Raw genomic sequence first — 14882 nt, 5'->3', positions numbered from 1 at the left:
TTCGAAACACCTCTACTTAGCAATCACGTACAAAACTGGCAGAACAGCACCATCTTTCTGAAACTACCATTAATCAGGCATTTGGGGAGGTAGGAGAAAGTGAAATTCATGACAGGTTGGCATGTTCTGACCCACAGGTGCTCAGTGGTGGTGGGAACACTCCCTGAAGAGGGGCATTTTGGAAATGTGTTGGATATGGTTTTACCTGGTACCTTGTTGGGGTGCTGTGAGCACTCCTGACCTTTAAGGGCAGAGACCAAGGATGCTGGACAAATGGAGCCGCCCACACAATGGAGCACTGTCTCACCATAGGGTCACACGAGAGAAAACCTCATTTTGGTGAGCCTAGAGTTCACCTCATTCTACATACAAATATATTTTTACTTAGCTCTAATATATACTGTATTTTCCAGGTATGCAAATAATACATAGATCAAGGGAAGCCTGTTCTCTATTTTGTTTAGGATTTCAAGGGTTGTTTACAATTTGGGAAAACCACGTCACTGGCAGGAGGACCAGCGTGTGTTAACCGAGTCGCTGACAGCCCTGTTTGAGGCCTCAGTGTAGACAGCGGGCGTCAAGCACCGAACCGCTTCATTATGGCGCCCAGAGCAGGGCGCCTGCACCGGAAGTAATTATAAATTACTTTGCTTTTACTCCTCTTTATAGTTCAGGTATGACATTACACTGGGTTTTCTCCGATAAGGGATGCGGGAGGGCTGTATTATCTGGGAACGTCACTCTGGGATTGTAAATAGGGCATTACAAACATTTGTAATGAAAGTGAGGGTTGAGTCTGACAGGACTGAGAGCCTACTGCTTTAAAAGAAGTTTGCTGTGGATCCAAAATGCCTTTCCAAGTGGAAACACCAGGGAATCATTTCCTTTCTGGAACCTGCTGGACCTGGGAGCAGCCCAGCCAGGCTGAGCAGCAGCAGCTGGCTCTGGGGCATGAAAGAGCTCTTTCTCTTCAGCCCTCACAGGTGAAAAGACATGGACGCCCCACTGGCTTTTCAACACTGAAGGAAAGACTCAGCAGGCCTCACATGGCCATGTGACCCTCCAAAAATTATTTAATGTGAGCCTCAATTTCCCTACCTGTGTAATGGAGATTTAAAAAAAAAAAATAGCCTCATAGTGACTTCCTGTGTGGTTTAAGTCAGACAAATGAGATAAAGCGTGGTAAGTGCTTCTCTCGACATCCCCGAGCATACGCGGCTCAATAAACAGAACACGTATTTATTCCCATTTCTCCAGCACTTGACAGTTTACAAAGACCTTTTCCATATACTTTATATGCATTAACCCAAAGGGCCTTCCCAACAACTTCCGGACCACTGTATCCCATGATCTGATCAACTCGGGGTGACACCAAAAATGGCGCATGTTCTTTCCACAACACCGTGCTGTCTTCACCCATGCTGGCGTTATCATTCACGCCATCCCTCACGCCAGAAGTATTTACTGAGGACTTGCCACATTCAAACCACTGGGGCTCAGCAGTGGGGGCGGACAGGGAATACCATCCCCAGGGAGGAAGAGAGGCCCAGGGTGGCCACCATATTGGCCCCGGGTCACACTGGTGACCATTCACCTGGCTTTTCCCACTCAGACTCCATGCTGCTCCATGGATATTTATTCTCTACCTCTCTGAGGACAAAAGTACCCCCAGGAGGAAGTTCCTGAATGAGAAAGCTAGGGGAAGTTCTGGAGGGGAAAATGTCCATGCTGAAAAATCGAAGTTTCCAACAATGGCAGAGGGGGCGGCCTCTTGAGAATGGAGTCTGTGCCGGCTGCATCCTTTGCAGACCCTGGGGAAGAGTCTGAGGCTTGCCCTGGGGAGGGGGAGGCCTTTATAATCCATTCAATCTAAGAATCACTTCGAGACCACTTCTTAGAGTATAGGTTTTTGCTTTTAATTTATCCCTCCAAATGTCAGATAAATGTTTTTTCCCTCGACTTCATTAGTTGGGTTACATTTTAACCTTCCAACTTCCAAAGAGGGGTGAATGGACTTGAACATGATCTGGAACTTAAGTAATTGCATGGTCCCAATGTAGATTCTTCTTAACCTGCCCTAAATCTGTATTCTCAGGGAAGAGAAAGAAAGCCCCCTGGAAACTGATCATCTACCAAGTACACAAGCAGAATACAGGAAACCTTGGCTGAAAGAGGCCTTGGGTTTGCTTGATTTTGTCCAGGAAGCTGTGTAACCCACTCTATCCACTGTTAGAAATCTATAAGGACCAGCCAGGTCTTTGGTCCCATGGAATTTTTTTTTTCTTCAGGCATGAAAACATGAAATATAGTCCATAAAAACAGTGACCTAACCTGTGCCCAGAAATATATTTTTTTAAAGATTTTATTTATTTTTTTGAAAGACAGAGATCACAGGTAGGCAGAGAGGCAGGCAGAGAGAGAGGAAGGGAAGCAGGTTCCCGGCTGAGCAGATGCGGGGCTCGATCCCAGGACCCTGAGATCATGACCTGAGCTGAAGGCAGAGGCTTTAACCCACTGAGCCACTCAGGCGTCCCCAGAAATATATTTTTAAGTGATTATATTTCCAGTTTATTCCATATCGCTCTGGTCTCGATCCAATTAGTTGAAACTCAGCACTTGACCTTAGCAGAGACTGGGGCTGATTTGGAAACATCTGTGAGACAAACTTTTCTGAACGTCCTTTTCCCTTACTCTGCTAACAGAGAACGTCAGTCCCTTTATTTGTTACCAGGTTTGTGACAAATGACTTCTAACTGAAAGGGAGGGCGATAGAAAGAAAAGACCAGTCCTCCATACTATGTCCGATCACTGGCCCCATACATTGGCACATACATCACACCGAACTTGACTTTATAACTTCAGTTCCCTGGAGAGAGTTTCTATTCACCTGGTCTCATTAAGGCAGCACACAACTGTAAAGGTCCCACTCTGGGACCAATTAACTATTTCCCTATCAGGCACCAACATAACCACACCGTGCAATTTGCTCTCCTTCTTTATGTCAAGTACTTAATGTTAATTATGTTACAAACACTCAAAACAAACGCTGTATTTTCATACTGTGGGTAGTGATTTCAGACACTAGAACTAGTTGGGGTTTTTTTCTCCCACTCTTTCTGTGCTTTGTAATTTGTGCACCCAAATGTCAATTATCTACAGCTATCCTCTTGAAGCATTTTTACAAATGAGTTCTTAAGAGGGATACAATCAAATATGCTGGAGCATCTCACGGCATCTGAATGGGATTATATTATATTATTATATTATATTCCCAACATAAGGGGAAATGCACAGCTGGGCATGTACTGTACTGACCCCCAAATCTCATGGCAAACTCCCCTAGCATAGGCAACAATGACAACAACATGAACCAATGACGCACATTTCTCAAGACTGAAAAATGACCGAAATCTATTCCCAGAGTAGCATTCTTTACTGATCAATAAGCCCAGTGCCTCCCACAACATTTTTGAGTTATTCCCTTTGGGATGAACAGATAGCTTAATAGCTAATTGTTAGATGAAGTCTTGATATCACCATAATTTCCCCCAAAGTGAGGATACCAAATCCCAAAGGGCTGTGAGGAAAAGTAGTCAGGCTCTTTCTCAAAAGGCCGCAAAGAAAGAGAATAATTCCTGTGGGCTTGTGATAGTGTAGAAATGGCTAGGCCCAAAGGAATTGTTCCTTACGTGACCTCCAAATTCTGTCTCCAAAGCAAAAAGCACAAATGTGCCAAAGCTATGTTTTGCCTGTGGTTTCCTCTCCAGTTCTTCCTTTCCTTGTTCTAAGTTGCCTATTAGACAGGATGAGAATCCTGCCACCAGGCCCCCCAGCCAGCTCGAAGTCTGCATCCAGGGCAGACCCTCAGATATGGCCTCTGTGATCTTAACCTTGGTCTAGAGGCAGGGCTCAGGCCCAGCTCCGCACACCAGGGAAAAGCAGACGCCTTGGTGTTTGACCCTGGTTTTCTCATCAGAACGATGATGTCCCAGGATGACTTGTGGACAAATGTGAAAGGAAAAAGAAAAAATCCTTTCCCTCTATCTGAAAGGAAATAACCCTATAAAAGCCGATAGTCCTGTGCTCCCTGTTGGCCATTACTGAGTCTGGTCTGAACTGCACCAGCGGGTACCGGGGATGGGAGGGTCGGTGGGCAGGAATGGCCAAGTACTCGTTGGAAGGGCCACGGAACAGGCTCTCTCCTTTGGGTTTTATCTCACTACTTCTTTGTTAAAGGTCATTTTCCGATGGCTGGACTGGGACCCAGTGAGGGTAATTCTTTGCTCTGCCTGCCCAGTGTTTGTCCCCAAGTTTAGTACCATCCTCATGAAAGTTTCCGTGTTTCTTTAGGATTAATTTCAAGCCGTATGTTTCTGTATTGAAACTCAGAGGCTTTTGCTCTGTCACGATCAGCACACAGAGAGAAAAAGGGCAAAGGCTTTTGTTACCAAATACTGAGCTCCCAAAAGTTGAGTCACTATCATGGGCTAAATAGATGTCACCACCTTGCAAAACACAGCATTGACACTATTTTTCCCTGGCACGTCAATTTTCTCCTAACAGCCAACTCCACTCTTTCTGTATTGGATGCCTTCTGGAGAAAGTAAAGACAGCACTCCTCAGCCAAGCCCCTCCCTCAAAGGTCTGGCACAGCCTGCCGGCAGGAGTACACAATCATTCTTGAAAATTAGCAACACCAGGACCAGGTTCCGTTTATCCCAACAATCAAGGCAGCTGCTGAAAAAGAAATGCACACGTGCTTCCCCACAAATGAAAATTTAGGTGGAACCTGCCTGCGTGGGTGGGAGAGTCAAGAGGGTTTCCCATGGTTCTGTGCCACCAGATTCTCTCTAAAACACACCTGGTCCAAGGATAACAACAGCCATCGCAGGGAAGCCTACAGTGTGGATCTCCGAATATATCCCCCTTGGTCCAGGGCATCCCATAGACCCAGTGGAATGCTTTTCAGCTTAATACAGAGTGAGAACTGCCACCGGGTAATAAATTTCTTTCTGTCCTAAAATAGTAGTCCATGAGGTCATCATTGCAAGAAGCGAGAGGTGTTTTATCTCCTCGGTGGTGGCAAAGAGCCTCTTTTGTTTGAAAAGTGCTGATTTATCCCAAAATGCACTATTCCTGCCCGCTGCTCATCTCCATCCCACCCTCCTGAAGGATGTTCTTGACCGCGTCAACACTGCTAGCTGAACCCAGCAGCAAACTTTATCACCAGCATGCCTTCCTCACCGGACTCTTGGCTGAGAGAAGCAAAAGACCACCCATGCTAACATTTGAAGGACCCAGAAGGAGGAGAGGGAGGTCTGACTTCCGGAGGAGTGATTTGCACTCATTGCCGCTTGCCTTCTGGCCACTGTGGCCACATAGCTGCGTCCCTCATCGGGCTTCCCCTGACCGTCACCCAGCAGTGACTAGCACTGAGGAGTACTTGTGTGCGTTGGGGGGAAGTGTTCACTGTGGAACCAGCTGCTCTGTCTGCCCAGTGCTCCTGTACCTCTTCAGACACTAACATGTGTAGGTCAGAAGAAGCCAAATTTCAATCGGCCTCGAGCATAGCCGAAATGGCCCTTCTGCCCACAGCTCCTCTTCTCTGAATCTCAACCTAAATCTCAACGTCTGACAAGCCGCGGGTGAGAGTTTGCAGAAATATTAGGGAAGAACCCTTGCCAGAACTGAAACCGAGATGAAATCAACAATGAAAAGCACTGGGAACCTCCTGGGCTTGCAGCCAGAGCCCTGGAACCTAGCATGTGACTACCAAACAAATGCAGGCTTCGCCACAGCGATTTATAGCAGAGATGCTCACAGAGATTTATAGCAGAGACTAGAGTGTGGTACTCTTGCAAATGCAGAGGGTTGCCGGGAGTGGAGGTAGAAAAGGACAATGAAAAAAGAGAAAGTGACAAATTCCCACCCAATCTAAACAGTCTGAGCCACTCCTTTCAATCTCAGAGATGTTACCGTGATTGGGGCGATCCAAATGGTCTTCAAACCTCATTGGAAAATGTCACAATAGATGTTTGAATTAAAATCCAGTAGATTTGCCAAAAGACCGATTGTTTAAAATTGGCAGCATTCCAGAGAACTTACTAGGCTGCATACTGCCCGGGGCTGAGAGAATTGCTAATTCCAGAGAAAGTTAATTATCACCTTATTGATAAAGGGGTAATTTTTAAAGCTTATGGTGTGGCTTTTGTGACTCATTAATTAAAATTTAGAGTCGTTTACCAGACACAGTGGTGGCTTCTTTACTATATATATATATATATATACATACACACACACACACACACACCAATTTGATTGTTCTCCCAGGGGCTGTTATTAATCCCCCTCATCTCTCCTCACCTATCTGCCTTCGGAGGCAACAAAAAACATTAAAAACGCGTAAATCTCAAACCAGCCTTTGGGGAGCTGGCTGAATTAAGATGTCCAAGGAGGCGCTTAAACAAAGCTCCGTCCTAGATAGGTGCAGGGCTCCCACCCCCACGACGAAGCACGTACCCAAAGGGACTGCTTGTCCCTTCGCAAACTTCGGCTCCAAAATATGAGACCGAATTTTACGCCCTTGGGTGGTGAGATGGAGTGAGATGCCCCCTCGTTTCTCTTCTCTCCCTCGCCATCCCCGAGTCAAAGCAGGTGGCTGGGTGGAAGAGGAGCGGCGCAGGCTGAACCTGGAGGGGTCTTGGCAGGGGAAGCCTCAGGCCGGGGCCGGCCAGCGTCGCCTCCCGCTCGGCTGAGGACGCGCGGGCTGCGGCGGGCGCGCCCCGGGCTCCCGGGCGTCCGCGCGCGGCCGAGGCTGCCGGCGGGCACCGGGCCGGGGAGGGACGACGCCCCGCCGAGCCCCGCCTGGGAGCCCCCGGGAGCCCGCTCCCGGCTTCCGCCCGCCTCACCCCTGCCTGGACCCAAGCGTGTCGGGGTCTGTGTGCGTGTGATGCGCCCCCGATCTGCAAAACTGCCTGAAACGGAACTCCCCCAACCGTACGAACGGGTATTCCTCTCCGAGCGTGCCTCCTTCGGATTTCGGGGAACTTCAGGGATGTTGCCTTCAATGGGTGGAAAGTGTGTGAGCTCCACGATTGAGATGGAGACATCAATACATCCACCAAGTTAAGAGAGGCTGGATGCCATCTGCTTGTGATTTTCACATCATTGCAAGTTAAAAAAAAAAAAAAGAATGTTTAAATTCGATCTTTGTGCATTGGGGCATCGCTCGGATCTTTAGAATAAGCCAATACGAACGACTCCACGTTGAAAAAGTCATGACTTTCTTGAATTTTCAATAGAAAAGTTCCCGCGGCGGGACGACAGCACGTGGGGCTGGCTGGCTTCCCAGCAGCTGGTCCGCGAGTCCTACCTGCTGCGGGCGAGCACCCCGCGCGACCCCAGCCCCCCGGAGCCGAGAACCAGAAAGCGAAACTGCTTCTGCTGGTTTCACTTGCCTTGAAAACACACCACCAAAAGCAAATAAGTGACCGAAAGCGATTTACTCCTGTTTCTCTTATTGTTTTCTTTCTATTATCATTCCTTTACTTTTTTTTTTTTTTTTCCTTTGCGGCAATATAAAAGTCATTTTGGTGCCACAAGGAAATGTAAACGTGTTAAGCACGGAAGAACTGGGGTTTTGGGTAATGCTCTTGTGATTCGACAAAGCGAACCGACTGAGAGATTTGCCAAAATATCACAGAGACTGTCCACATACACAATTTAAAGAGCTGAAGAAAACATAGACACATTTTAAAAAAAAAATTTTGCGTAAACGCACAGATTTAAAAGGTAAAGATCTGAAGCCATCAAACAACTTCCCTAAAACCGAAGTTTCCACGTTAAGGTTTTGTTTGAGTTGAGCTGATCACTACTGTCTTTCTAGGTAATCTTCACCCAACTGCGACTGCTTGGTAAGTGCCCCCCTTATTTCCTCAGTCTGGTTCTACCAAGCAACACACACACACACAAATGCTCCACATAAATATTGTGCCCCTAGGTAGTTTACTTTACCACACTGTAAATTCTTTCGTAGTTATTTTTGTGCTTTCACTCCAAATATTCTGTGTTTTTTTTAAGTCTTGAGAAAAAACAACAACAACAACAACTAAACTATGTCTCCCACTCTTCAAAAATGGTTCCTCTGGTTGAAAAGAAAGAAAAACACGAGCGTATACAACGTCTCGATTCTGACGTGTCGCCGGGATCACTTCTCAAGTACCACAGCGTCTGAGACCAACCAAAAGCCACTTTCCAGAAAGCTACTGATTGTCTGACCATCTCAAGAGGGATCCCAAGACAACACCATGAGGCGCCTCTCCATTACTGTTAGGGGTAGTGGAAAGAACTTGGACTTAGTGCCTCAATTATGGGTCAAATGATTTCCACACAGCTGACACCGCCCTCGTCCACTGTCCTGTCCTACTCAGCAAGCACCCTGGAGAGGAAGCTTTGTGCACCGGGTCATAGTCACACACACCCCACCTGGGAAGAAGGTGACTCTGTATTTGAACTTGGGAAAACTGATCCTGACGCTCCATAGACACCTGATCTTTTTTCCCTCCAAATCTAACCAGTACCCGCTACTAGCAGTAAATAGTATTTTCATCTATCTTGATAAATTAAGAAAAAACAGCACAAAGACATTGCAAAATATTCCACCTGGGATAGAAATAGTAAAACTCAATTTTAAAAAGTACTCTTGTGAGTCACAACACATTAATTTTACTAATTAAATTTTAGTAAATGTGTTTATCCCAAGACATAGAACACTTTTTGAATTAGAACCAAACCAAACAAAAGCAAAGCAAAATCATCATGCAAAAAAGTAGAACAGTTATTTGAATTCATATTTGGGGAAAACAAAAACAACTTTCTACGTCTTTCAATGCAGAGTTAAAGAGTAATGAACGTGTAAGTACCCCAAATTTATAAACTATATAATTCTAGGCTACCTCTTCCTCTCTGCAATCTGGTTAAGAAATCAAACATTTTTGTTCTGAGTAGGAGGAACTGAAGTTACCTGCTGGCCTCAGTTGTTTGAGTGCAGGACACTCGGGCATTGCCATGGAAGGAGGCATGCAAGCCAGACACACTGGAACAGGTCACCTGTCATGCTGACAGTAGAAAGAGAAGGATCCCATGTCAATGGCACGCCCTCCAGTTATGCATCTCCCTTACCTACGGCTGGTTCACCGGAGCCCTGATCAGATTCTTGACCAGGCCGGGAATGTTGACTCAGAAGACAGATGACTTTCAGTACATGCAAACCGAGTATTACAAAAGCTAATCTTCCACCCGTGTGTTAGTAGCTCACAGTGAGTCTCCAGCAGCCCCGCTCTCCGGCTGCAAACATCTCATTAGACTAATGCATTCAGCACAGGCAGAAAACTCGATTTACCATAGCTACAGCAATGAATTTCCATTACGATGACAGCTTCAACCACATCATGTCCGGAAAACCAGCCAACCACTGGCTTTTAAAGAACACACACATTTTACATGCAGAAAACGAGGCGTGTGTATGTGTGTATGTGTGTGTGTGTGTTTCGTGTTTCCTTCCTCTTAGCAGCCCAACTCAGAGTAATGTGTGGTGTAGCTTTTCGCCGACATGAGCTGCAAGGTAATAACACTTCTGGTTCTTTGGTAGTTACGTCCTTGTAATAACCTGAATTATGTCACAATTGTCAGAATGGGTGTTTCCAACATTTCGGTTTTCATTGCCCCTCCTCTGTTGCCATAGAAACCAGACTGTAACATCATCTCTTTGTCCCAGTCCTGCAGCAGTGTGGGCCAGCGCTGGGCTTGTAAGATAGTGGGGATCTGGACGAGTGAGTGTTTGACTTTAAACAAATAAAACGACAACGACAAAAATATTCTAATAACATGACTGTGCGGGAGCGAATGTGCTTGTCACAGACAGTGTTGTGTGCGCAGGTGGACACACCATAGTCACACGGATGGACTCGACAGCTGTGTGCAGCACACGTGGTCAGAGGACACAGCCAGGACTTGGGCTCTAGATGCATGTGTAAGCGCAGAAGCCCGTGTCCACTTGTGACCGTGATCGGAGCGTGCCTGGGCTCGAATGGACCTCATGCAGGAGAAAGGCTACTGTTCAGCCTCTGTGCCCCATTGTTTTCTTTGTGGCAAACCAATTTATACTGGCCAAGGGACTTGTTCCCCCCTCCCTTCTTTTTTAGGAAAGTGGAGCAAAACTCCACATCACCCATTTCATCCCGCCCGTTCTGGGGTATTATTCCCAAGTCTTTCCTACAAGATTAGAGATCCATTCAGCAAATATGGGGCCACCCGCTGGCTTGCTCCTGGGGACGAGCAACAAGCAAAGTTAGCAAATGATTAGGACTAACCATGACCTTGGGCCAATAAAGGCTTAGGCCACAACTTGGACAGTTAGTGAGAATGACAAAAAAGAACTTACAGTTTGAGGTTTTGCTGAATATATACACAGAGTCACCTTAGAAAGAAATAAGAAATCTCTCTCCTCGAATTATGAACATAGGAAAAAATTTAAAAATTTTTAAGACAAAGCACTGTACTTATTGATCAAGATATAGGGTACCTGGGTGGCTCAGTCGGTCAAGGGTCTGCCTTCAGCTCTGGTTGTGGCCCTGGAGTCCTGGGATCAGGTCCTGGATCTCCCTCTTCTTCTCCCTCTCCTTCTCCCTCTCCTTCTCCCTCTGCCCCTTCCCCCACTTGTGCCCTCTTTCTCTTGCTTGCGCTCTCTCTCTCTAATTAAATAAAGTCTTAAATTAACAAAAAGAAAGAAATCAGCTACTTTAGTTCTTTTAATCCTCTCATTTTGTTGTTTTGTTTTGTGTGAGGGAAGGCAAGTTTGGTAGTTTTTCACTTTGGTCATTTAATATAAGTTGATTTCATTAAAGGAAGCAGGAAGAAAAGGAAGAGGTGGAGGAAAGAAAACAGGACCCAAAGGGCGATTTCTATCGCCAGGATCTCTGTCCCAGCAGCTGTGTGGGATGCTCACAACACATCCTATAGCATGATCCCACAGCACGATCGGCAAAATGCCTCAAGTGGTCTGGGATGTTAGACCAGTGTTCATTTTAAAATGTTTCTTCAAATAAAATAAATCTCTCTTAAATAATCAGAATATTTGTCAAATCCTGTAAAATGAAGGGACGAAGGGAAACAGGGAGGGCGGAGGGAGAAAGGGAGGGGGGAAGGGAGGGAAGGAGGAGCTGGGCAGAATCTGCCTGAAAGAAAGGAGTTTCTGGTTTTCCAACCCAGCTCTGTGGGAGTCTGGGATTGGGATCCTTGAAGTTCACACTTCCTCACCTCCTCCCAGACGTGCTGTTTTGTGGCCTGTCCTTAAGTCGGGAGTGTCTGGAATACAGGCATCGGCATCACAGGTCAGCGGTGCAGTGAGGCTTAAAACAGAAGTTAACTCAAAGGTGGCTTGCTTAAAAATGATAGATAGAGATGATTGATAGATGGATGATGGATAATTGATAGATAGATATCTCCTGGAATTTCTTTCTTTATGCACCAGGACTTGGGCCTTAAGAAATGACATCCATGTTTGTAAAATTCCTAAATGTTTTTAATTCCAAGAAAAAATTAAGTTAAACGTGTAAGGGAAAAGAAATTTGGGGGGGGGGTGGCTGCACACCAGCTAAGGGGTGTGCTAGGCAGCAATGGGGCCCTTCCCAGCGAACACACCTCCCAGTCTTGTACCCCCTATGCTGCAATCAACACGCTTCGTTGTGCCACGCTGTCGATTTTCTTTGGCTCTGTGGATACATTTCTGTCTCCAACCACAGGCAGCACACTCCGCTCTTTCCACACAAATGCTTCTGGGTTGGCGGTTAGCAAGAGGGGGCCAGAGGGAGCAGGTGAATTTGGGGGCATCCCAAATGCAAACCCGCTCAGAGGAGTATCCATTTGAAGAGTAATCCCTGTCAGCTGCTGGTAAAAAGCTGTGGTTCCAACGCAAGCATCAGGTGGTGAGAGCTGTGTCCTGGGCAGGGGAGTCCACGAAAACCAACCATATTAGCATAATAATAGCTAACATTTACTAGGGAAATACTGTGTAGGAATCTTTTTCATATGTTGCCTCTTTTGTAACTGCCCTCCGAACTAAGCCTTATGAGGACCATCCCCATTTTACAGATAAGGAAACTGAGGCAGGGATGCTAAGTTGCCCACACAGCTCAGAAGTGCTGGATAGAGGATTGCCCCAGCCAGTCTGTCCCCAAAGACTCATGATGAATCATTTCGCCACGTGGTCTCCTGGCACTGCCCCTGTTCCAGCTCTGCCATTAGCCCAAAGACATTGGTCAAATCACTGTCCTTACACAGCACAGGGGTATGGGGGTAGGTTGTTAGGTCTGTTATTAAACAAAACGAGACTGAGACAAAGTGAAAGTTATTTAAAGCTTTATTTTATGATAAATATTAGAAGTTAGACTGATCGGCCAGGGGAACGAGACTGAGACAAGGTGAAAGTTATGCAAAGCTCTATTTTATGCGAAGCATTAGAAGTCAGACTGATTGGCCAGGGGAAAGAGACTGAAACAAAGTTAAATTTATGCAAAGTTCTGTTCTATGCTAAGCATTAGAAGTCAGACTGATTGGCCAGGGTCCTCTCGGAAGACGGCGACCCCTCCCCATCTTACAGACTACCTTTTATAGAGCAGAAGTTTGGCCACACATAGGCGGCCAATGAGACTGTAGCCATGTTAGGTCACATGCAGGTGGCCAATTGAATTACAATTTACCCTATAACAACTGTTTGAACTAACCTATTACTCTGGTCAGAATTGGCGCTCAAGGTTGGCACCCAAAAGGCGGAGTTTACATTCTTTGGTGGTTAGGGTGACAATATGTGTACTTTTCACTAATTGGATGTCTCCACGTGGCCTGACTTGTCCTTGTATTCTGGGCTCTGTTATCAGGAACTGGCCGACCTGGCCTTGTATTCTGGGCTCTGTTATTAGGAACTGGCTGGCCACATTCTGCTGGTTTCCCAGACTTGTTTTTAAGTAAGTTTCTCAGCGTGGGGTGGGGTGGGGGGGCGCAGCAGGGTCAGTTTAAGTTTTACTGCCCAAACAACAAAATGGCTTTTAACCAAGATGGTGTCACTCTGGCTAAATAGGTCCTTACATAGGTGACTATCATCTTTGTGGTTCCTGATGGTGCTGGCCTTCTACAGTCTGATGAACTGCTTTATCTGCAGGGACAGACCAGTGCTTTGGGTTGGAGGAGAACTCAGTTGTGCTTGTGGCTATGGCCATGAGGAGTATGGGACAAAATGCGCCCTATCTCTCAATAGAATAAGACCCAGCAAACTGTTGCTTTGGAATGCCAGTTTGGGATGGAGGGAGAGGGAGAGAGCATGGAGAAAAAACAGGGGAGTTGTAAAGGCTGAGATTCCATTCCTGAATCAGCAAAGGGAGACCAGTCTCCCACATTCAGTGGCCTCAAGACTTGGCTTCCCATCATTCAACATGGTTCACGAGTTTCAGGGTTATGGAAGTCACGAGGATTATGTGACCATTTCGCCAAAGGGGAAATCAAGGCAGCAAATGATTAACTTGATGAGTCAGACCAGGAGAGGCAGAACAAAAAGTGGACACCAGACTCCTTGGCTCCTCCAATCTGAGTCTCTTTCAACCCAAAGCCCCACCTGCCACAGGGCCAGATTTTAGTCTAAACAATGCAAGCAGGGATCTTTCAAAATTAAAAACAGAATTATTCTTCGGAGTGAAGGTAAACGGGAAATAACCTCAATGTCCAATGAAAAGAGATTACTTCATGGAGCACGTGGCTAACTCAGTCGGTAGGGCATGTGATTCAGTCTCAGGGTTGTGAGTTCAAACCCACGTTGAGTATAACAATTACTTAAAAAGAAAATCTTTAAAAAAGAGAGAGTATTTAAGTAAGTGTATCCTGTATCCACACCATAGATTATACAATGTAACTACCAACAAAGACCTCATAGAAGGCAATTTAATGAAATTTAATGAAAAAGTGTTCTTGATATACAATCGCTAAAAAAAAAATGTAGGTTACAAAGTAATATGCAGAATGGAATTTCACTTAGAAAAAAATAATAATTTGCAAAATGTTGGAGATATATTAACAGTCATGTTCTCTTGGTGATTGGATTATGAGTACTTTGTACCTTCTTAATCTTTCCTCTTTTTTAAGATTTATTTTATTTTATTTTAGAGAGAGAGAGAGCATGAGAGTGGAAAGGTCAGAGGGAGAAGCAGACTGCCCGCGGAGCAGGGAAGTGGATGTGGGACTCGATCCCGGGACTCCAGAATCCTGACCTGAGCCGAAGGCAGTTGCTTAACCAAATAAGCCACTCAGGTGCCCTTAATCTTTCTTTTTTACATTTTCTACAACAGAAGACCTACATTTTGGTGATAATAAAAAGGTATGTGAATCAATGGATTAGCAACGGAATTTTTCCTATCACCTTTACAAACGTATTTGCTTATAATTCTCATGAATCTTAAATCTCAAATTTCTTTTTCTTTTAGGTGATGAATCAAAATAAAATTTTTGTTGCATGCTTGGTTGTGGGCTACATTCAGCCATGGCCTTCAGGTGGTGTTTCAATCATGGAGACCCTCCCCCCACCTGGCTAAGCTGTCCTTGCTATCCTCCACGCTGGGCCTTACCACCTCCTCGCACCTTTAAGCCACACCGGGTACTCAGCACAGCCTATACAAAATCAGGGACGGGATCCCTACCCTTCCCCACCCAAGGGCTCCCACGGTCTGTGGGGTCCTCTCCAGGCTGGTAATACTCAGTCTTGTAGAGTGAAGCCACGTGCTAAAGACGCCAGAGGTCGGGGAGCGGGGAAGGTGATGGAATAAAGTGAAAATCACTCC

General features: G+C 45.9%; 1 protein-coding gene across 8 annotated transcripts in view; it reads right to left on the bottom strand.

Annotated features, from left to right (window-relative positions):
- SCML4 (Scm polycomb group protein like 4) overlaps positions 1-9331 on the bottom strand; it is a 96787-nt gene extending 87456 nt beyond the window's left edge. For 6 of the 8 annotated variants that reach the window (XM_046004938.1, XM_046004939.1, XM_046004943.1 and 3 more), the window contains exon 1: positions 9023-9331. In XM_046004938.1, coding sequence (XP_045860894.1) covers positions 9023-9080 — 58 coding nt within the window. In that variant the 5' untranslated portion in view covers positions 9081-9331. The remainder of the gene's footprint in view (positions 1-9022) is intronic. The other 2 variants (XM_046004941.1, XM_046004945.1) reach the window with 2 other exon arrangements.
- Between the last annotated feature and the right edge of the window lie 5551 nt (positions 9332-14882).

This window comes from Meles meles, chromosome 5 (assembly GCF_922984935.1).
Source record: "Meles meles chromosome 5, mMelMel3.1 paternal haplotype, whole genome shotgun sequence".
Classification (NCBI taxonomy): domain Eukaryota; kingdom Metazoa; phylum Chordata; class Mammalia; order Carnivora; family Mustelidae; genus Meles; species Meles meles.
The sequence above is the reverse complement of the archived record's forward strand: the minus strand, read 5'-3'. Positions and strand labels throughout refer to the sequence as shown.